This window comes from Echeneis naucrates, chromosome 9 (genome assembly GCF_900963305.1).
Source record: "Echeneis naucrates chromosome 9, fEcheNa1.1, whole genome shotgun sequence".
Classification (NCBI taxonomy): domain Eukaryota; kingdom Metazoa; phylum Chordata; class Actinopteri; order Carangiformes; family Echeneidae; genus Echeneis; species Echeneis naucrates.
The window spans coordinates 1,181,341-1,204,410 of NC_042519.1; the positions used below are offsets into that span (position 1 = coordinate 1,181,341).

Here is a 23,070-nt window from a genome sequence, read left to right on the forward strand (position 1 = left end):
TAAAAGCCTTTTTTCTAAAAGCCTTTCTAACAGTTTATTCTTCATCATGAGGTTTCAGACGGTTAAGTAACATATTCTCAACAAACGTGTTGACACCTGGTAGAAAACCTGTTTTTCCCAAATGGATGCAATGACCTGGATTATTTTTAGCTATGAGAGGCCGCCAGCAGCTGCTGGTTGGCATTTAAGTCTAGCCACCTCCTCCTGGGGCGGAGGAACCGGTTCATCAAGGCCCGAGCTGCTGGTGGGGTGGGACTCACTGGGATTCACTTGGGCATCATGACATAAATCTGCTGAGGGACAGGGAGGAGTCAATCCAATGAGGAAGACTTCTCATCACAGGTGGCAGCTATATTTTATTGCCATGTGCTGAATAATGAAAATAAAAGATGGAAGTTTCCCTTGTTTTTTTGGGATGTGGATCAGTTCAGTGAAGTATCTTTATTTGATCAGACCTCTCATACTGTTAGGAATGAGCTGCTGAGTCTGACATCTGTCATCACTGCTGCCAACAACAGAGTCATGAGGGTTATATACCTCCAGTTATGCCTGTAGCTTCATGGGCGACATTATCCACAGTCAGGGCCCACAATGATGCACTCACCAGGTAATTTCTGACAATTGAATAGTTCTGTGCGAGTGAAACATTGAAAAACTACAGTTAAATGTAAATATTCTTCGCAATGTAAAGAGATGCTGAATGATCTGACCCTGACACAGTCTCAGAGAAACAGCCAGCTTCAGTAACAGAGTGAGAGCTCTGATGTGTAACATTAAACATCAACACTATGATAACGCGACATCTTCACCACATATTTCTTTCTTCAATGGAGATGTAATCACTATTCATAAATATTTATTGTGGATCTTTTTAATGTAGCTTATGATTCTTCACAGTTTTGTTCAGCTTTAATCCATTTGTTTTTGACTCCTTCATATTTGTTTTGCTGTCGTTCATGAGGACCTACAGGTGGAATAATACAATGGTACAATGATTGTCTTAATGACAGTAATGACAGTGGTGTTCAACTCCTGCCGTCGGCTCTGAGCTCACATTGTCTTTTAACACGTCACACCTGCTCGGTAACGCCAAGGACGTCAGTGCTGCAGCACGAATATATCTGGAGACACCTTTATCAGTGATCGTGCCGACATATACTGAAAACACCTTTTTGCGTCACCAGCCCCAGGACCAGTCAAGGTGCTGTGTTTTATAACAAAACCGTACATCAGGAGCCCTGTCTTCAAAGTAAAAGTATGGTGTATTTAAGATCCATCGTGGAGAGATGTTCTACAGAGTGAATATACCAGTGCTATGACATACGAACTTTTTAGCTTTCACTCACACGTTGGGGTCCCAGAATCAATGTGCTGTCGGGAAAGGTTCATAGCATGTGTTTTACTGTGAAAATGTGTACAGGAAGAACTGACTGTTATAGTCGTCGTTACACCTGAAATTGAAGAATTCAGCTGGAAGGGAAAAAAAACCAGGAAGTCAAACAGAGGAGGAAACAATCGATTCGGCGGCGCATCAACTTTCAAGTCCTTTAAAAGGCCATTAAAAGTCTCGGAAAGTCGTCGAAAGCCCCTAAATAACATATCAACACAATAAACCGACGACCGTGGTCTCGGACAGTTCCCAGCAGGATGGACGTTGATCCGGTAAGTTAATGTATGTTTCTCCTTCGTCGCAACAGGTGATTTCACCCAGAAAGCAAGATCCCTGCTGAAACGCAATTCACGCACCTGTGCGGTGAACCCAAGAGTGAAGTAAAAGTAAACAAGTCTTAACTGTCTCACAGTGAGACAGAAAGACAAAGAACAGCCAAACAAAATGGCCTGATTAAAAACCGATATTGTGAGCTTCTGATCTTTATCTGCAGCTCTGAGTCCGCTGAACTACACGAGAAAAATAACACTTAAAGAAATCCTGATGGACTCATGAGAATCTCAGGATTTCTAGGCCTCTGGTCTCCTGGTCCAATTGGTCAGGTTTCCGGTTCTAACAGTCTCTGGTCCAGTATCTGGTAAAGTGACCAGATTTCCGAAATGAAAATCGGTGGCATTTTCGGTGGTCAAAAATAAAATGTTATCATTATGAGAAGAATTACTGGGGCAATTACATGTTCATGTATTTTGACAATGCGTATTAAGCGAAATTAGTAGCCAATGAGAGGTTTCTAATTTGCTAATCCCAACCAGTTCCAGCCTCTCACAGTCACTTCTGTCCTACGTAACGGTCTTTGGCCTGGTCCCTGGTCTCTGGTCCTAGCCTCTCTTATCCTTATCTCTTATCATCTCTGGGCTGCCCACTGGTCCTAATGATCTCTATTCTGGTCTCTGGTTTGCCTTCTGGTCCCCCTCCTCTGCCCTCTGCTCCTAACAGTCTGTGGTCTGGTCTCTGGTCCCTCTAGTCTGATCACTGGCCCTTATTGTCTCTAGTCTACCCTCTAGTTTTAACAGTCTCTGGTCCTTATAGTCCCTAGTGTGGTCTTTGGCCTTTATTGTCCCTGGTCTGTTCTCTGGTCCTAACCACCTCAGATCTGCTCTCTGGTCTTAATGGTCTCAAATACTAAATGTCTTTGGTCTTGTTTCTAGTCCCCCTGATCTTAATCACCTCTCTTGTGCCCTCTGGTCCTAATGGTCTCTGCTCTGGTCTTTGGCTCTAGTCTAGTCTCTGTTCCCTCTACTCGGGTCTCAAATCTAAAACTCTCTGGTCTTATCAGTGTTTGGTGTGCTCTCTGGTCTCCTCTCTATTCCTAACGAGTCCTAACGGTCTCTGGCCCCTCATGCCTGCTCTCTGATCCTTACAGTCTATGGTATAGTCTCTGTTCCCGCTGGTCAGGTGTCTGTTTCCAACAGTCTCTGATTTGAGGTTTCAGTCTGACCTGATAAGACTAAATAGATTTATTCAAATGAAGAACTTTGACTCTCTAAAGCTGTAGAAGCTCAATTAGTTCACAGAGAGCTGTCGCTCTGTCCTTCCGTACCTTTGTCTTGTGTTAATTTTACAGTCTGTTCTCTGTCTTCCACGCACCTGTCCTCTCCTCTTTCTCTTTTGGTCGAGGGTTTAGAGAAAATTCTCCTTTCCTACAAAGAACAGGAAGTGGACATTGATAAGATTTATTGTCTGTCACAAGTGACAGGGATTCATCTTAGACAGGCTCAAACAGAAAATAAAAACAGACATGCTTTAAAAAATTGGGGGGGCTGTGAAAAGCGGCATGTTATTTTTAGGTTGTTCAAGATGGTTATTGCTGTTGTTATTGGATAAAGGATTTTTTTGTAGATGTTTTTTCCAGGCGAGTGGAACCTTGTGGTGTCAAAACCAAAGCAGTGGTGGAGGGGATGAGAGGAGTCTTCTGTCATCAGGGTGGCCTTCCTGATCACAGACCAGCTGTGCAGTTCTGAGAAGGGAAGCTTGTGATGAGCCGATGACTTTGCTGGCTTGGTTAACTATCCAGGAAAGTTTTGCTTCGTGTTTAGATGAGAGAAAGCTATACAGGGATGAGATGTTGAAAATTAGTATGGCTTCAATCAGTGACCAGTAAATCAAGGTTAAAATGTGTTTGCTGGCATTAAGTTCTTAATTTCCTCACCAAGTAGAGGCGCTGTTGTGCTTTTTTGAATATGGTGTTGGTATGCTGAGAGAAGGAGAGGCAGTGGTCCAGATCAGTTCCAAGGTATCTAAGATTCAACCTGCTCCACAGCGCTGGATGCTGGATGGTGTGAAAAGAGCTGCTGCTGACTCGCCCACTCCCACAACACAGCTCCTTAGTTTTTGAGACATTTAACTCAAGAGCAAAGTTTCAAAACCACCTACTGTCAGTCAGGTCATGTCAAGGACCATGTCATCAGCATTTTTAAAATGGTGCATTCCCTCCTTGTTACAGGTGATGCTGTTCATATAAACAGAAAAGAGAATAGGAGATTAAACACAACCCTGGGGTACACCTTTGCTTAAAATAATTTTATTTGATTTAAAACCTGAAAAAAGTGTCTGTTTTGGCCCGTCATTTAAAAAGTTCCTGATCAATAAAACCAGTGTGGGATGAGCTCAAAGGTCTAAAAGGCCATGCAACAGGGTGTCTATGTTCACTGTGTTAAAAATCCATAAACAAGATCTTGATGTGAAGCAGTGCAGAGTCCAGGTGTTTAGAAATAGTATTCAACAGTGTTAGACTTGAATTATCTACATCTTTCCTCTCTGCATGTATTTGCACAGCACAAAAGTCAGGTCTGGTCCACTGGTCTAATGAAGGTATGAAGATGTGAGGATGAGAAGTCCACAAAGGATGGAATGAAGGAAGGAAAAAACGACTAGAGAGAAGGGAAGATAACAGGAGAGAGAACAAGAGATGACACAGGCAAGCCTGTTTCCTAGAAACTGGTTAGTTTACTTAGTGTGTTAGAGCGCACACACACACCAGCAAACACTTCCCCTCCCCACGACATTGTTGTTTCTTGTATTTTGCATATTTCATTTCTTCCTTTTGTTTTTTGTCTCTTGTGTTGTGCATTTTCTCTCTAAAGACCCAAAGATCTTGTGATGATGGTTCAGACTTCAGGTCAGGTTGTTGTTTGTTCATACCGTGATATAAAACAACTTAAATGTCCATTCAGGAGCGGGGAGAAGTGGCAGCATCCCAACCTCAGGACAAGGTTCAGGCCCTGAGGGACCAGGTGGACGGTGTGAAGAGCATCATGACCGAGAATGTGGACCGGATCCTGGCCCGAGGAGAGAGACTGGATGACCTAATGGGGAAATCTGAGGATCTCCAGGCCGGGGTTAGTTTAACTAATGAACACAATGATGACATCAGACACCATAGACATGATTCAATCAGTTATGATGCAATTTTCCTTTGATATCACGTGACTAGAACACTTCCTTTTTGTGACCCCCTGACTGTCTCATGTGGACTGATATGGTCTTTTTCCCTCTCTGTCTCTCTCTGCCACTCTCTCCCTCTCCTCTCTCTCTCTCTCTCTCTCTCTCTCTCTCTCTCTCTCTCTCTCTCTCTCTCTCTCTCTCTCTCTCTCTCTCACTCTCTCTCTCTGTCTCTTTCTCCGTCTCCTTTATTATCACACCCCTTCCCAGGCTCAGAACTTCAAGCAGACATCTCAGAAAGTGGCTCGTTCTTATTGGTGGAAGAACGTCAAACTGGTCATGGTCATCATTGTGGTTGTCCTCATCATAGTCCTGATCATCATCCTCTTGGCTACTGGCGTCATCCCTACCAGTGCCCCTGTGCCTCCCATAGTCAACCCCACTAACAAACCAGGGCAATAGTGAAGGTCTCCACTCCCCTCTGTTTTTCTTTCCAGTCTTTGCTTTAAACATGAGGAGTCTGAGCTGGTCTGCTCCACCGACAGACAACAGTGACTCCTCCCTGTAGCCTTCGTTAACCCTTGTTTAATCTCGTTAAGTCCTCCCCTGTGTGTCCACCTGTCGCAGGATGTCTCTGTCCTCAGTCTTTTAGTTGCCTTTTTTAAATTACAAAAGATACAGGTTAGGGTTAGGGGAATGTGAACAGGTCAAACAGCTAATACAAAGAACAAATTCAGTGGGTGTTGGGGGGGTGGAAATAAATTCTTGTTGATCAGTGTTGTCTTCCTGTTTTACTTGCTCTTCGTCTGTGGTATCAACCTGCAATGCCCCCCCCCCCCCCAAGTGACTCTGTATATAGTTTTTGAGTTCTTGCCCCTCAGAGAACGTTTATTTATCACTTCCTGTTAGTATTTAATCTGAAATGGGGCCATGTGCTCTCTGCAGTATCAATAATCTGATCAGTCATAATGTTATTGATTTCATTCACTGAAATCTTCTTCTAGAAGTATCAGTAACTTCTCCACATCCTTCTGGGTTGCTGTAGTTTTTCTCATTATCTTTAACATGCTGTATGGTTTTAATATCTCACATAAATAAATGGTGTTAACTCCAGCTCCCCTGTGGGGGTGTGGCTTCAGTGCAGTTTGTTCAACCGTCCTCCAGGTGGAGAGAGGTACATACAGGAGGATCTGGCTATACAGTATATCTGGTTACCCTGGATACCTGTCAGTGGTTGGGATAGATGAGGCAGCAGCTGAAATCAAATATAGAATAAAGACTGATTAAGCCATCATGAGTTTTACATTCACTGACAGAGAATGCAGCTTATTGGCTTATTTGGACAAACCAAGTGCATCTTAACCACTGACCAGACGATCACCATCATGTGATATGACTCATGTTTAAATTCACAGAACCTGTGGCAGAGCGGATGGGACAGACATGGCAAGTGGATCATTTTATTATACACAGGCTATGGACCTCTTGATTGGTTGGGGTTAGGATTAACCCTAACAGTATGAAACCAGGATAATGATACACGTTTAAAGCAGACCACGGTCCATGTTTAATCATAGTCTAGAGGAGATGATCCATTTCAGTGTTTAATTTAAAATGAAGCTGGTCTTTTTTTTTTTTTCTTCACAAGGTATACTGCAATGCTCAGATCTGTCACGCATGTGTCACTTAGATACTTAGAACAAGCTGTTTGCTCAGTTCACTGGTTTCCTGTTCCTGAGGAACTGGCTTCCCTGGCTCAGAGATCAAGGGTGAAGGAGAACCTTGTCAGGTAGGGATCGACTGATTATCAGCTAGTTCATTCCTACGGACGCCGCTCAGTGGCGTATGATGTCAAAAAAACGTTGTTTTCCGGGTGTCATGGTGGGTGTAAAAATACCCAGATCTTCTGCATTAGTGATATCGAAACTTTGGAAAACTTTAAGGAGCTATGTATTTTTTATTATGTAAGTTTTCATTTAACTTTAGAAGAAATGCTGCTGAACCTGGAGCTCCCTGCTTTTTTAGGATTTTAAAACAAAGATGTCTATTGTCTAAGATAAAAAAAACCTTTAACATGTTGCAGATCTAATAAACTGTTTAATAAACATGCTTAGAGGCATTTAAACGAAGTTAAGTGGTGGAGTTTGTATTAATCAAAATTTTTACGCCAATATTTTCCCTTTTACTGCAAATTAATATCAGCTCCAAATATTGGTTATCTGCATATTTGACTACTAATAATCATTATCGGTATTGGCCCTGGGAAAAACATATCGGTCAGTCTCTACTGTCAGGCATATATTACTCTGAACATGTTATTTAGCAATTAGCCACCTGCCCCCCTCCCCGAAAGTTGCATTTTACCTTCACAGGGCTCATTTTACCCTGAGTTCTTCTGAACAGAACTAGCTTCGCCGGGTGGAGCATTAGAGTCCTGGTCCTGAGGGCAAGTCTTTGTTTGAGACCTCAGACACTTTCCAGCTCCAGTCTGATGAAATCAGAGCAGGAATGAACGTGTTCTGTCAAGTTTTCAATTTCCACTCAATGACGCTGAATGACAGAATGATGCTACAGCCAAAACAAAAGAGTGTGTGTGAAGAATTGCAGTCACTTCAGCCCCCGTTCATGAATGAATGCAGTCTTTGTCTCTATGAAGCATTTTCTGGAAGCCAGACTCTCTTGGCTCTCCTCAGGGACAGGGATACAGACAGACTGAGCACCAGTATCAGGTTTAAATAAACCTGTTTATATTCCACATTAACTACAAGACTTTTCCTTCCTCTTCTACTCTGTCTTCTGTCCTCAATTATCTCTCTTCAGCTGATGGGGCGTGCCAGCTGTCATGTCGTCAGTGAGGGCCTGCCCCCTGCAAGTGGAATTCAGACAGGTAGTTTCTGTCATACGAGATGGCTTCCCTTGTTCATATTGTTCAATAAAGTTTGTGTGGCAGTAATAGAACATGAAAGCAAAAGCTTTATTGTTGCTGTTTCAGTTTGATGAGATCATAAAAAGGTGAGCGGGAACATAGATTTATAGATAAGCAATAACAGCAGTCCCCATCGTCATCTGATCGATAGAGACGATCCAGAAACGAACTTAATAACAGACTGAACTGAAATCGAAACGCAAGAAGTTGGCCCGAGTCACGTGGTCACATTGAGACATGAACAGAGAGAGCGACAGAAAGAGAAAGAGAGATAGTGCGTGAGAAACAGAGGAGCAAAAGAGGAAGACCAACACAGGGGGAAACATACTGAGCTTTTTAGACTTGGGAGTTTATTCTGGTCTGGTTTGCTTGTCCGACCGTTCTGATCCTCAGCGCTTCCTGTTTCTGAAGTTGACGGAGTCGGACTTTCTTATTTTTTACGATCCGGACCCGGGACGCGGACGGAGACATGGTGAGTAGACCACGATCTGTACTGCAGATCTGAACCGGTCCAGAAATTCCAAGTCATTGCAGACAGGTGTCGGTTCGATCTGCGTAACCCCCGTCTGAGAGCAAAGACCTTGAAGGCAATACCCGGAACGGAGTGGAGGTTATGAGGGTCAAAATTAGGCAGACTGGGTTTGACTGTGATTACATTTGGGGTTAGAACGGGATAGGTTAACTCCAACCCTGGGATTTATTGTAGTTTTAATTGGTATTAGACTGGTTTAAACTGGAATTGGGAATGGAGTGAAAGTGGGGTTATCCTGGTTTAACTCCTTGTAAACTTAAAGGACTGGATGTGACTCAATAACATGAGTGTACAGACTTCAGTTGGTCTTTTCTGGACCCCCTTACCCTAATACACTGGACTTGGACCTTCTAGCATGCTTACACACATTACACATTAACCCTCACTTATGAATGAAGTGTATCGTGGATCTCTCTCTGGTGGTTTGGACCAAAAAGGCCACCATACTGGACAGTGATGAATGTGGATATGGTTTCCTTGATACTAGGTATATAAATACAGGCAGGACGGAGGGAGGGAAGGATGAAAGGAAGGAAAAGGGGTCGGGGGCAGGGGATGGAAGTTTAAAACAGACTGTGGATCAGGGTCCACACACAACAGAGAAAGACAGCCACACATAGACATTCTCACACTAACACTCACAATGACCCAGGAACCAGGTTTGATTTGGAACAGGGTGAAGCAGCTAATGTCTAATTATTTACTTTCATTCAGAGAGAAATCTCGTGTCCCTATGGCAATCAGCACGATGTGAGGACATCTACATCTACTGTCTGTGATGATTGGTTTTGGACATGATGGTGCTATGTCTCTGGAAATGTGCTTTCCTGGTGATACATTTGTGGACATCACTATCCCCTTTCTCTGACATCTGAGGACATGATTGGCCTCTGTGTCTGCTGATGTATTTAAGGACATCATTGTCCTTTTTCTCTTGTCTTCCGTCTCAGTGTCTTACATTCTGTCCTCTGTATTTGATCATGTGTTTGTGAAGACCATTGTCATCTGTCTCTGAAGGTGTGTTTGAAGACATTGTTGTCCTCTGTCACTGATGGTGTTTGTTTATGGATAGCAGGAAGGGAGGAGCCGTCTGCAGCAGACCCAGGAAGAGGTGGAGGAGGTAAAGGACATCATGTTGGACAACATGAACAAAACTGAGGAGCGTTCAGGAAAACTGAGTGAACTAGAAGACCGGGCCGAAAACCTGCTTGAGAAGGTACGTTCAGGCTGCAGTGGGACAAGTCAGTTTGTGTAAGTGTGTGGTGACTGGATAAGGGGGGACACAGCACAGACAGTGGCCACAAGCGTCTGGCACAGTGGGCAGGAAACAGATATTGACATTTATAAATACACCTGAGGTGGAGCAGACAAGGAAAACAAACATACTCTTTACTTCCTGGTTGCTGCTGTTTTTAGAAAGGCATTTCCTTCTCTTTCCCATCATGAATGAAGTGAGGTGGTCTCCCTGGGCAAGACAAGACCCACATCCGTGTAGGGGTCGAAAACCAGGTCATATCATTCCCACTCTGCAGTCCCTCACGTGTTACATCACTCTGAAAACTAGATTTAACAGGAACCAGTTCAAACAGTTTGCTGGATACCACAAATTGGACCACAGAGCAAGCACAAAGAGCTGCATATTTCACAATGAAGGCACAAACAATAATATTAAGAAACTAGGGTAATAATTCAAGCAAAATGTAACAGAGTTGCAGCTGTAAAGAATGCTGACAAAAATTTGCCAACTGATGGAGTGGAGTGTAAATTACTGGGATTACCCTAACCCAAGTATTAAATCACCACCTCATCTGTGAAATTTACTGTATGTGTGCTCCATAAATTTATGTTTCTGTGCAGTTTTTTTATGGCTTGTTTGACAATTTTAACCTCATTATTTCAGTTCCAACCCCAGTGGAGCAAAACAGACTTGGGAACAAGTCCACCTACCTCATCCAGAAATTCAAATGAGTTAAGGCTTGATTTATGGTCCTGTGTTAAATCAACGCTGCACCTACGTTGTAGGGTATGTGTCTACACAGGAGGCTTGCTGTAGCCCCCCGGCATAGCCTGAGGCTAAACAAAGAATCAACTAGAGACGACAATAACCATTCAGGAAAGGAGTACCGCCTCCTACTTGCAACTGCAACGAAATGGAGTGACGGAGAAGTTCGGGCTGTGATTGGTTTGCTTGGTAGCAACACATTTCTGGTTCTGTTGAGATGTAGATTTTGAGAAGTTCAAAGGGTTCACAATGGCATCATGGCAATGGCACTGATTTAACGCAGGACCATATATCAGGTTTAAGGCCCAATCCCAATGTTCACCCTACTCACAACCACTAGCCCTCACCCAAGACACAAGTTGTAGGGCTTTAGGAATTGGGACACCACTTGCTACGTCACTGTGTAGTTTACGTTCGGGCTCGCAAGTTACTGCATAGTTCCAGCAACATGGAGTCTATGGTTGCGATTGGTTGCGATCAGTTTTTTAGAATTCATCACGCTTTGGTTGATAAATAAACCAAGAGGTACACGGAGAAGAATACAACATTGATGTCTGTTGAGTCTTTTGAATTTTTTTAGTTTTTCTTCTCTGACATCTCCCCATTCACTTGCTCTCTGGTTGTCGCCATTGTTGTTTGATTCAGTATGCATATGATGATGCAAAGCATTCTGGGAAATTTTCACTAGCCCCTCCTCGGGAAGTTAGCATCTGAAAACCCTGAATCTGAAGGGCTAGATTCATCGTCCCTACCCCTCGTTATGCCCACTACTCCTACATGAAAAAAAGAATTGTAACACCACTACCCTCATGGGAACGCACACAATTTAGGGGTAGGGCTAAAAAGTAGGGGTAGGGGGTGTATTGGGACTTTGGCTAAGTCTGTCACCAACTTTTCTCCCTCTATTGAGAGCTCCTCTCACAGTTCTAGCACCCCCACATCAATGGGCTGAATAGGTAGGCCATTTTCCAAGAGAACTAATTGGTCTGTTGGCAAAATTATATACCTGCTGAGCTCTTAATCCATAACTTAACCTAATCAGGTCAGACGTTCTGTGTAAATTACCATGGGAACGTACTCAGATAGAATGTAAACCACCTTTGTGAGACTGAAAACCCAGGATTAACCCTGAATTTACCTTGCTAAACTGAAATCCATCTTCGTGATACAGGTTTTTCACCAGCAAGTTTGAAGAATTTAAAAACATAATAAAAGCTTAAAGACTTATTTTACAAATGGTAGATTCCAAGTGACAGAAGGACTGCTGGGAAAATATACAGATTGCTGTAATTGCAGTTTCAGTTCCATGTGGACCTGTCTCCTGTGACAGACCACGTGCCGCAGCTTCAGGGACTGACAGCCCAAAGGCACCATTCTGATGGGCCTGACCATCCACCCGTACCGGGACAGGGCTTTTTTCCAGGTTCCAATGAAGGGATTACCTTCTTGGCAGCGGTCTCCAGTGGCAGCACCAGAGTGAACGCTCCCCTCACCTTGACTCCCTTCTTCACCACCTGTTCTGCCTTCCACACCTCATCGAGGAACATAGCAGCATAGCTAAGGAATAAATCAACTTTAACTTTTTAACTATAAGCTCTGTCATACAGAAAAGTTGTAAGCCTGGTCTTGAAAAGAGTCCGCTAGAGAGAGACCTATGCTGGAAGTTGGTTCCATAGAAGAGGAGCCTGATAACTGAAAGATCTGCCTCCAGATTTACTCTTGGAGACTCTAGGAACCACAAGCAAACCTCCATCTAGAGAGTGGAGTGGCCTAATCGGACAGTAAGGAGCTATGAGCTCTCTGAGATATGATGGCTTGGCCATTAAGAGCTTTATAAGTTAACAGAAGGATTTTAAATTCTATGCTGTATTTTACCGGCAGCCAATGAAGAGCAGCTAACACAGGAGAGATGTGATCTCTTTTCCTAGTTCCTGTTAATATTTGTGCAGCAGCATTCTGAATCAACTGAAGGCCTTTCAGAGATTTGTTTGGACATCCAGATAGTAATGAGTTACAGTTGTCCAGCCTAGAAGTAACTAATGCATGGACTAGTTTTTATGCATCCTCTTGAGAGAGGATGTTTCTGATTTTCCTAATGTTTCACATGGAAGAAAGCTACTGACTTGTTTTATGTGAGGGACAAAGGACTTGTAGGCTACTGGTAAAAAGTCATCAGACTGACTATCTGACTGACTTCATTTGGCTTAATTGATAAACACACCTGAGTATCGTCTGCATAACACTGGAAATTGATGCTGTGTTTCCTGATAATGTTGCCTAAAGGAAGCAGATAAAAAGTGAAGAGAATTGGCCTAAGTACTGAACCCTGTGGGACTCCATAATTGGCTATAGTGCATGAGACGGAGCTATTGTTAACATGAACAAACTGATGTCTATCTGATAAATAGGATTTGGACCACCTTAGTGCAGTTCCTTTAATCCCAATTTCATGTTCTAGTCTCTGTAGTAAAATGTGATGATCTATGGTGTCAAATGCAGCACTGAGATCTAAGAGAAGTATTGAGGCTGATCCATTGTCTGAAACCATTAGAATATCGTTGGAGACTTGAACCTGCACTGTTTTTGTGCTATGATGGGCTCTAAATCCTAACTGAAACTCTTCAAGAAAACCGTTCCTATGCAGATGGTCATGTAATTGGTTTGCTACTGATTTCAGAAAGGAAGGTTTGGCTGCACTGAATCATGAATCATGAAATGAACTGTACTGTGATGTTGCGAGCTAACTGAAGAAAAGCAATGGTTTGGCTGCACTCTCTCCAGTCCAAAGGGGAGTGCAACAGGGATGCTCAGTGTCAGGGATGTTATATTCTCTGGCCATTGAACTAGTGCTGCGCAAGTTTATAAAGGAGCCAAAAGAGTGGTCTTCCCTGGATGTCTGAGACAAGGTTTTGGACTCCATTAAGAACAGACTGAAGATGTGGAAGTGGCTCTTGCGAAGCATGTCATTCAGAGAACATGCCTCCTCTTTATGGTATAGAATTAAATCAAGTGCAACTGGACTTGGTTATATATCAATGAAGATGTTTCACCTCTCTTCCAAGAGGCTTCATCAGTCAGTGCCCTTCTGGCTTGACTAGTCTGAGTAATGTAATGAAACAGGCATTTTGCCTCTGTGACAGCGTTATCCAAGCTATTGATGTCATTAGGTTTTTAGTGCTCCGATGTTTGGGAATGACAGTGACTGGAATTGTTAGTTTCAACTGAGAGCGATGGCTCCAATGACTCTCAGTTGCTCAGGGGAAGGCTGCACAACCACCTCTACAGCACTGGTCTGACAGTCACCTCCCCTGACGACCCCCATACTTTCTGTCTCTGCACCTTCCTTCTGGACTTTGGGTAAAGGAAGTCCACCACACACAGAAGTCAGCTGCTGAATTTTATTCTGGTACAATTAAAGATGGCTGTCTATGTGAGCAGGTTGAGGAAGAGAGAGGACAATGTGAACACTAATATCAAATCAAATCAAATCAAATCAGATTTATTTGTATAGCGCCAAATCATAACAAAGTTACATCAAGGCACTTTACATATAGAGCAGGTCTAGACCAAACTCTTTATAAATGTATTTAAAGAGACCCAACAGATCCCCCGATGAGCAAGCACTTGGCAACAGTGGCAAGGAAAAACTTCCTTTAAGAGGCAGAAACCTCGAGCAGAACCAGGCTCAGGGGGGGCGGCCATCTGCCTTGACCGGTTGGGTTGAGAGAGAGAGAGAGAGAGAGCGAGAGAGAGAGAGAGAGAGAGAGAGAGAGAGAGAGAGAGAGAGAGAGAGAGACAGGTAGTGAAGGGGGGGGTGGGGGGGGTGTAGGCAGGAACATGTTGCATGAAGTTCATGCAGTTGAGCTGTAATACAGAATTCATGCTATATGGGACCAGCAGGTGTTGCAGGAACATGGGATGGAGATGAGTCACCACCTGCAGGATGAGGACAGGGAGAGAGAGGAGAGGGACTGGGAGAGACAGAGACTTTGGCAGAACATGGTTAGTAAATGCAGTATCAATGCTTAGAGCTGGGTGAAACTTGTTTTTTTTTTTTTTTTTTTTTTAAGAAGGATGGTTTTTATCAGCGCATGCAAGGAGGGAGTTAGAGAGAAAGAGGGAGAGGGGGAGAGAGGGTGACAGCTTAAAAAGCCTAATCTTGATCCAGATGTTTTGGCACCACCTTAGTGCAGTTCCTTTAATTCCAATTTCATGTTCCAGTCTCTGTAGTAAAATATTATGATGTCGAATGCAGCACTGAGATCTAGAAGGAGAAGTATGGAGGCTGATCCATTGTCTAAGGCCATTAGAATGTCATTGGAGACTTTAACCAGCGCTGTTTCTGTGCTATGATGGGCTCTAAATCCTGACTGAAACTCTTCAAACAAACTGTTCCCATCCAGATGCTTGTGTAGTTGTTTTGCTACAGCTTTCTCAATGATTTTAGAAATAAATGGAAGGTTCGATATGGGTCTATAGTTTGCCAAAACATCTGGATCAAGATTAGGCTTTTTAAGCTGGGGTTTGATGACTGCAGTCTTAAGTGCCTGAGGTACATAGCCCAGAAATAAAGTCAAATTAACCAAATCTAGAATGAATGGCTCAATTACATAAAAGATCTCTTGAAAGAGGCTAGTTGGTACTGGGTCTAATAGACAGGTTGACGGTCTGGATGATGAAACTATAGAAGCTAGCTCTGAGAGATTCAGAGGTGAGAATGATTCCAGATGTAAAAGAGGCGCTGCAGCTGATTCAGCAGTTGCCGTCTTCAGAAGGGGATTTTTATCTAACGTAGGCAAGAGCTGATAAATTCTTTCTCTGATCATGAGAATTTTGTCTGAAAAAAAAACTAATAAAATCATTACTGCTTAGAGCTAAGGGGATCACTGGTTCAACTGAGCTATGGCTCTCTGTCAGCCTGGTTACAGTGCTGAAGAGAAGCCTGGGGTTGTTCTTGTTTTCTTCTATGAGTGCTGAGTAATATGAACTTCTAGCACTGCGGAGAGCTTTTTTATATGTTTTTAGGCTGTCTTTCCAGGCTCTGTGAGACTCTTCTGACTTACTGGAACGCCAGTTTCTTTCTAATTTCCTTGATGTCTGCTTCAAGGCACAGATTTGGTAACTATACCAGGGAGCCATCCTCCTCAGATTGAATACTTTCTTTTTGAGAGGGGCGGCATTATCAAGATTCGAACGCAGTGTCGCCATAGTGCTAGTCACAAGGTCATCAACCTGCGTATGGGAGAAATCCTCATTTGAATTTAGATATGGCATTGTTGGGAATGATGACCAAATGTTCTCTTTAAATTTAGCCACAGCAGCTTCAGATAAACATCTTCTATAGCTGAATTTATTCCTCAATGCTGTGGAGCCCATTAAAGTAAACTCAAATGTAATAAGGTAATGGTCAGACAGGAGAGAATTTTGTGGAAGAATTGTTAGCTTGTCAATTTCAATGCCATAAGTTAGAACAAGATCAAGGATATGATTGTAAAAGTGAGTGGGTTCATTCACACGCTGGGAAAAGCCAATTGAGTCTAGTAGGGAAAGAAACCCAGAAATAAGGCTGTCGCTTTCTACATCAACATGTATATTGAAATCTCCCAGAATAATGATTTTATCTGTACTGAGTACTAACTCTGATATAAACTCAGAAAAACAATAGAGTGCTGTGAAGACGTTACGCCTCATTTGGGGACAGAGATAAATGATGAACAAATAAATAAATACATCTAATACTTCAGGAAGCATGGTGAAATAGTTGTTAATCAGAGCCAACAAGAAGGTATCCCTGAAGAAGGTGAGTACTAACTCTGATATAAACTCAGAAAACTCTGATAGGAATTCTGAGTACGGACCAGGTGGACGGTATACTGTGACAAACAGAACTGGTTTTTCACCTTTCCAGTCCGAGTGGGAAAGACTAAGAGTGAGGCTTTCAAAAGACCTGCAGCCAGATTTTGGTCTGGGGTTGATTAATAGGCTTGACTGAAATATTACAGCCACCCCACCTCCTCGACCTGTGGTACGAGGGATATGAAAGTTAACGTGAGTTGGGGGTGTAGCTTCATTAATGCTAACATACTCATCCTGCTGCAGCCACGTTTCAGTTATACAAAATAAATCAATATGGTGATCAGCTATGAGATCTTTAACTAGTAGAGATTTTGATGATAATGATCGAATGTTCAACAGTCCACATTTGATCACAGTGTTATTTGAGACTGAATTTGTGGCTGTTTTAATTACAGTTAGGTTTTTGTTTTTAGCTCCTGTTCTGTTTAATTTGGGTTTTTTAACTTTTCTAAATTTAGGTGGTCGGGGGACAGACACAGTTTCTATAAAGCTAAACATAGACAGAGACTCTATTCTATTCTCAGCAGGTGACCGCTCTGACTGAGGCGCAGAGGAGCGTGTTAAGCTGCGGCTCTGCCTCCTGGTCTCGACTCGGGATTGTCAGTTTTCGATTTCTAATAAAATCGGCCATATTCCTAGAAATGAGAGCGGCCCCGTCCACGGTGGGATGGACACCATCTCTCCTAATTAGACCAGGTCTCCCCCAGAAAGACTTCCAGTTATCTATGTAGCCCACGTTGTTTTCGGGACACCACCTCGACAGCCAGCGGTTAAATGACGACATGCGGCTGCACATGTCATCACTGGTTCGATTGGGGAGGGGGCCGGAGAAAACTACAGTGTCCGACATCGTTTTAGCAAAAGTACACACCGATTCCACATTAATTTTTGTGACTTCCGACTGGCGAAGTCGGGTGTCGTTACTGCCGACGTGAATAACAATATTAGCATATTTACGTTTACCCTTAGCCAGCAGTTTCAGATAAGACTGGATGTCGCCTGCTCTGGCCCCCGGGATACACTTCACTATGGCCGCCGGTGTCGCTAACTTCACGTTCCTCAGAATAGAATCACCAATCACTAGAGTCGGCTTTTCAGCGGGTGTGTCGCTGAGAGGGGAGAACCTGTTGGAAACGTGAACTGGTCGGTGGTGAACCGGGGGCTGCTGCGTACGACTATGCCTCTTGTCTCGGACAGTCACCCAGCCGCCCTGACTAGATCCCGGCTGCCGGGGAGCCACTGGGGGGGGGGGGGGGGGAAACTATCTTAGCTGCCGTATGAGCTCGTCTAGGTTGGCCCGCACCGGCTACAGAGGGGGGGCTAGCTACACTAGCATAGGTTGGGCTAGCTAAAGTGTGGAGCCGGGATTCTAACTCATTAATCTTCGCCTCAATTTCTGCCATCATCCTACATCTATGACAAGAGGTGCTATCATAAAAGGAGGCAGAAGAATAACTACACATGAGGCACAGAGAACAGGAGAGGAGAGGAGGAGGAGAAGGAGGAACAGAGAGTGGAGACAGAGAGCTAGAGGACATTGCTAATCGGGTAGTTTGATTAGCGGAGGAGCAGAAACGGTTATAACCTTTGGAGAAAGGGGAGATGTTGACTTCTAAAACCTAGTGTTGGTGTGAAAATAATTTTCTGCCTGATTACTCGAGTGAATTAGGAAATAATAGCAGAAGAACAGTGGAAACAACACAGAGATGACAAAGCACAATAGGGAACACAACCGCCAGTGACCGGAAATGACGCAACACGCTTACCGCCAGCACCACAGCATCAATGTACAGGCCAGGAAGTCCATGGATGATGAGGACAGCTTGTGGAATATGGTTTTATTATAGAGCAGGATGGCGAAATCTCAAGTCAAGATTGATTTTAAATAATATAAAGAGATGTAAGACAGAGATAGGTTTAGGCTGATAGGAATTTATTCTGTGTTCTGTTCACAAAAACCAGCTCCCACTCATACAGTGGATCTGGTCTATTTGTTTTGTTTATTTAGTAAATAATGAACTGATCATTTAAAATAGGTGTAATAAAGATGCTTTTTTAATCAAAAGTCGCTCTGTCGCTCTCTCTCACTGACTGTACAGTTTAATATTAATGTAGCATTTTGGGGGGCTAGATGGTGGTTCTTTTGGGGTCTTTTTCAGTGCTTCAAGGCCAGGATGGTGCCTGTCTCAAAGAGCTATAACCGTAGCTCGACTTAACTGCATGTAATCATACTGATGGAGTGAGGCTGCTGCTTAGTCCAGCTCCATGGTGGAGGAGGTGATGCTGGCTCTGAGAGAGCAGGTAGGATGAGGGAATATCTCCTTCACCTGCTGGGTTAACAAGACTATGGTGGTTTTCTTTAAAGATCACTGCTGTGACACTCATCCCATAGAGTGTGGCCTGACTCATCCTGATTTCCCCAGCTGGCAGGGCCTACTGAACGGATCACTATGTCTAAAGTCCCACCGTTCATCATCAGTGAAGCACTGGGAAAAGAGTTAAAGCGCTCCAGGAAGCAGTGAGGCAGAAAAAAGATGCTGTTCCCACGGTTACGACCCTGGAACCTGGAATTGCTACACTGACACCTCTTTAGATAGGACAGTAGCCCAAACCTCAGCCCTCCACTTTCCAGTTTCACCTACTGATGGAGGCTGATGTAGTGGATGCTTGGTGGATAAAGCACCCGTCAGTTAGGTATCACATCCAGGATTGTAAACTTCAGGTTGCGGGAAGCTTAGCAGCTGTTGTATGGGCCCTCCCTTTCTGGGCGGTTCTGTCCCAGCCTCTTCTTGCTTTTGTCGCCTTGAGCTGGACCTGAGCTGGACTTTGAGTTTGACCTTGCTAGACTGACACCTTTCTACAGCTTGGTTCAGGACACCTGGAGGACCCTGACCAATGACGACTTTCTGACCCCCTGAACGGGCTTTAGTGAGAGTTTTACTTACTGAACTTACTGTTCACTATGCCAAACATGGAAATAAATAGTTCTGTAAAAAAACCTTTCTCTCTCTGTTGTGTCCTCAGAGTAAGGCCTTTGAGAAGACATCCACTCAGCTGAAGCAGAAGAAACGATTGGAGGGCAAGAAGATGAAAATGGTGCTCATTGGTGTGGGGGTGGCAGCAATGGTCATCCTGGTAGGACTCATAATCTTTGCCATTTTTGGATAGTGGCTCCTCCGCTCGTGTTGGACTAAAACATGAAGTGGACTCAGATTATATACACAGGGATAATAATCCGGGCAATGGGACCAGACCTGGACCCTCAGTCTGCATTGTTCCTGTCAAGATATTTATGGTGTAAGGTTTGTGGGCAATATGGTACAGTCTGTCTCTGCTGCTGCTTCTCTTTATCTTTATAGGTTTGTAACCTTTGACCCCCATGGATGGACACACGCCCCTTGACCTTTACTCATATTTGAACCACACATTAGGCTGCTCTTGATGCGATTCTAGTTTGTCCTGGTTTAGGGTACAAAGCTCAGCCTGCCCTGGACCAGGAACAGGACAGATAACAGAAACAGAGGAGACGGAACAGATGCAGTGCTGCGTGTGATGTCATACAAATTTCGTGCTATAAATTAATCGTCTGCTTCATTAAATGTGTTTTTGATCCTTTAGTGACTGATGAGTTACAGTGTGTCATTTTATCCTTTCTGAGCTGCATCTGTGAACAGGAAACAGGAAAAAAGAAATGTGTATTAAAATAATTCTATAACTTTATTATAGTTTTTATTTCAATAAGCAACGGACTGTTGCTGTTTTATAGCTGAGTCAGAGTCAAGTTTCATTCCAAAAAACAAAATGCAGTTGCTACGTTAGGTCTCTAACTAGCACTCGTGGTCCAGGTCTCAAAGAGAATGAACTCAGAGCCCAAATATTCAATTGCTGTTGCTGAAATAGGTAAACTGTCAACAAACACTGTGTTCACACGTAACCAGGGCCAGATTCTCCAATCTTTTCTTCAGAAAGATCTTAAGTAATGTATTAAGATCTAAATTAAGGAGTTCATAAGAAAGTGCATTTCCTCAATATTTTCTGAAGAGCAGTCTCAAATCTTACAAATTTCTTTATTTTTCTGACTTAGGAACATCTTAAAATATGTCATGAATTAATTTGTTGCATCATACGAACCAATAAGCATTTAAAAGTACGTCATAAATTAACGGTCAGGCATTGTACATTATGGAGAAGGAAAAGAAGAGGTCCAAAAACTTCACAATGCAGGAGCTTCAGGCAATGACTGAGGAAATCTGTGGAAGAAAAACAATTACAACTTGGGAAAATAGATAATATGCAAATAACATCTGAAAATAAGTCAAGAGGGTGGGCAAAAGTGGCTGAGGCTTTACAAGAGTGAAAGATCATGTCCTTGACCTTATTTTTTACATTCTATCCGCCAACCTTGTGTCTCTTAAGAAAGTAAATAGTGATTTTTGTCCCCCCTCCCTCTCCTTCTGTTTCCAGTATACTCATCAAATTACACTCCCATTCCCCTGGGGAATACCATTTTCTATTTCATATCCCTTAGATAATTCTGCTCCAATCTTGACTTTAAATGTTCTACTTTCTAAAAAGTCCATAGTCCAATTGTACATCCTCCCTCTAATACCCATTTTACTTAATTTGACAAGTAAACCTTCCCTCCACATAGAGTCATATGCCTTTTCAATGTCAAAATACACTAATGAGGTGGAAATGACTTTTCTAGCGGAATTGAAGATAAGAGATGGCGCAGCTGTCAAAAAAGAAAGATTTCAAGTTGGAGGTGAAAAAGGAGAGAGCTATAAGGAAGCGATCAATGAACTATACTGGTGGAGCTGAAAGTTTTAATCTCAACAGCCTGGATAGGAGAGTCCTTGACATAATTGGGGAAACAGCAGTCAAAGGAGTTGACACAGGAGAACCGGTTGCAACAGCAGGTAACTGTTAACGGTAGCTTAATGCTATGTGCCAACAAGCCTTACATTGATGGCTGTGCTACAAAATATATATGTGATGTAAAATTTATTCTGTCAACAATTATGTTTCAGGTGCTGGGCACAGTTTGTGCAATGTGCTACTAATGCCAACTAACTTATAGTCTGACAGCTCTGCTGATTTGATTTGTCACACCATGTGATATGAATTGTAATTTCCTGCAGACATAACAATCAATTAGTAATAAGTGCATCAATTGGAGAGGCCCAAGCTGAGGATAAAGATACCGTTTCAGATGAAAGATACAGAGAATGATAGTTTGTCTTCATTTAGTATGAGTGAAAACCATATGTGGGACAAATTGTTGATGCAAATATGAAGGGGCTGTAGGAAAACCATATGAAACTACTTGGGAGACAAAAATGGTTCTGTCTGGCCAAACAAGCAAGACTGCATTTACTATCAAGATCAAGAAGTTGTTTGTATATCTAAAAAAAATTGTTTTATTTATATTAACACATATTGCAGACCAGTTTTAAGTTTTAAATTGAAATTAAATTAAATGTGACAGACAAACATATGTTCATTCGATATGATTTTTCTTATGAAGAAAGTTGGGAAAATATTTAAGAACTTTGATAATATACATTTTTCCTTTTTAATTCTTAAGACAAAAAGTTTTTGACAAAAACATTAAGCTATTGGGAGTTATCTATAAAAAAAATAAAAAAATAAAATCACTCATACAGAGGAGAAAGTAAGGCTATAAAAGGACTAAACTAGATTATGAAAATTAAAACTTAAATTCACTCTTTCGAGGATCAAAAGACTTACACAAAAGGATCGCGAGCTAAGGGAAGGACGTGACGCTGTTGTGGGACAAGAGACGACGACACACTGGCACAAGACAAGGGGAAGACAGACTATTTGAGCTGTGGGGGAAATGGGGAACAGGTGGAGACAATCGGTAATCATGAGGGCACACGGGAAACAGGAAGGGCAAGTGTTCTGAAACGAGAGGAGAGTTAGACATTTCAAAATAAAACAGGAAATGACGAGACACAATAAAGCCCAGACAAGACACCCTCACCACGGTGTGACACTCTCCAATGATCTGACCAGGTGGTCAGACCATGTGGTCTCCATTACATGGTAGACTAGAGCCTGCAGCGCCTCACGGTTGAAGCAGGTTTCATAGGGCCCTGAAGAAAATCTCTAAAGCTGTCATGAAGACCCCAGGATGGAGGCAGCTGCATGTGGCTGCATAGTCCTTCTGCTGTTGGTTTAACCTCATCAATGATAATCTGGCTCACAGGACCTGGAATCTGAACACTGAACACCACCATAGCAACAGACAAGATGGATCTTCATATATCATCACCATATGCTCAGCTTCAGTAGATTTGTCTCTGTTGCCTTTTCATGTTTTCTGACCAATAATCTAGAGAGAGGACACAGTGAGACATAAAATTTCCAGTGGAGGTAGCATTGTTATTGTTGGAAGCTAAGTTTCAACAGCTAATGCTGTATGAATTGAGACAAACTTTACTAACCTCGAAGGTATACTTTTGCTGGAAAAGGTGTAACAATAGAACATAAAGAAAATATAACAAATTATTTTTTTCAAAGGATAATTAAGAGTGGTAAAATTAAGAAAATTGGAAGTAGTCTTTATTTTTTATTTTATTTTTTGTACCAACGGTACAAAAAACGGCTTTTGTATTAACGGTAACGGTAGATTTGTTTATTGACAAACAACGGAGCAGCTGCACATGTAAGACAAGATAAACCTTCTGCCTTAAACAGGCAATACTTGACCTTTTAAGGCTAAATCTCTGCAGCCATTGATTAAGCTTTTTGTCAATAATCAAATTTTCAAAACATCCAGCCTCCTCATATCATAGAAATTTGTATTATGGTGTACAGACGCTGTCTATACATAAAAAAATAAGTAAGGAGAAGTAGGACAACTAATCTTAACTCATCAGAAGCTCACATGCCACCAA

General features: G+C 42.6%; 2 protein-coding genes across 4 annotated transcripts; both read left to right on the forward strand.

Moving 5' to 3' along the window:
- The first annotated feature begins 1,470 nt into the window (after positions 1 to 1,470).
- Positions 1,471 to 5,944, forward strand: vamp8 (vesicle-associated membrane protein 8 (endobrevin)). 2 transcript variants are annotated; one of them, XM_029510463.1, is made up of 4 exons: positions 1,471 to 1,662; positions 4,226 to 4,367; positions 4,624 to 4,788; positions 5,102 to 5,944. In XM_029510463.1, exons 2-4 carry the CDS (start codon positions 4,359 to 4,361, stop codon positions 5,291 to 5,293), a joined length of 366 nt encoding a protein of 121 aa, XP_029366323.1. In that variant the 5' UTR covers positions 1,471 to 1,662; positions 4,226 to 4,358; the 3' UTR covers positions 5,294 to 5,944. The 2 variants fall into 2 exon arrangements, with proteins under 2 accessions (XP_029366323.1, XP_029366322.1); XM_029510462.1 differs by lacking the exon at positions 4,226 to 4,367 and having other exon boundaries at positions 1,473 to 1,662.
- A 1,842-nt stretch (positions 5,945 to 7,786) lies between these two features.
- On the forward strand, positions 7,787 to 19,768 carry vamp5 (vesicle-associated membrane protein 5). 2 transcript variants are annotated; one of them, XM_029510915.1, is made up of 3 exons: positions 7,787 to 8,229; positions 9,362 to 9,505; positions 19,172 to 19,768. In XM_029510915.1, the coding sequence occupies exons 1-3, from the start codon at positions 8,227 to 8,229 to the stop codon at positions 19,313 to 19,315; spliced, it is 291 nt and encodes a 96-aa protein (XP_029366775.1). In that variant the 5' UTR covers positions 7,787 to 8,226; the 3' UTR covers positions 19,316 to 19,768. The 2 variants fall into 2 exon arrangements, with proteins under 2 accessions (XP_029366775.1, XP_029366776.1); XM_029510916.1 differs by having other exon boundaries at positions 7,792 to 8,229; positions 9,365 to 9,505.
- The last annotated feature ends 3,302 nt before the right edge of the window (positions 19,769 to 23,070 follow it).

Coding starts and splice junctions, on each gene's coding strand:
- vamp8 (XM_029510462.1), top strand. Junction 4,789..5,101: donor CTGAGGATCTCCAGGCCGGG/GTTAGTTTAACT, acceptor ACCCCTTCCCAG/GCTCAGAACTTCAAGCAGAC.
- vamp5 (XM_029510915.1), top strand. Junction 9,506..19,171: donor CCGAAAACCTGCTTGAGAAG/GTACGTTCAGGC, acceptor TTGTGTCCTCAG/AGTAAGGCCTTTGAGAAGAC.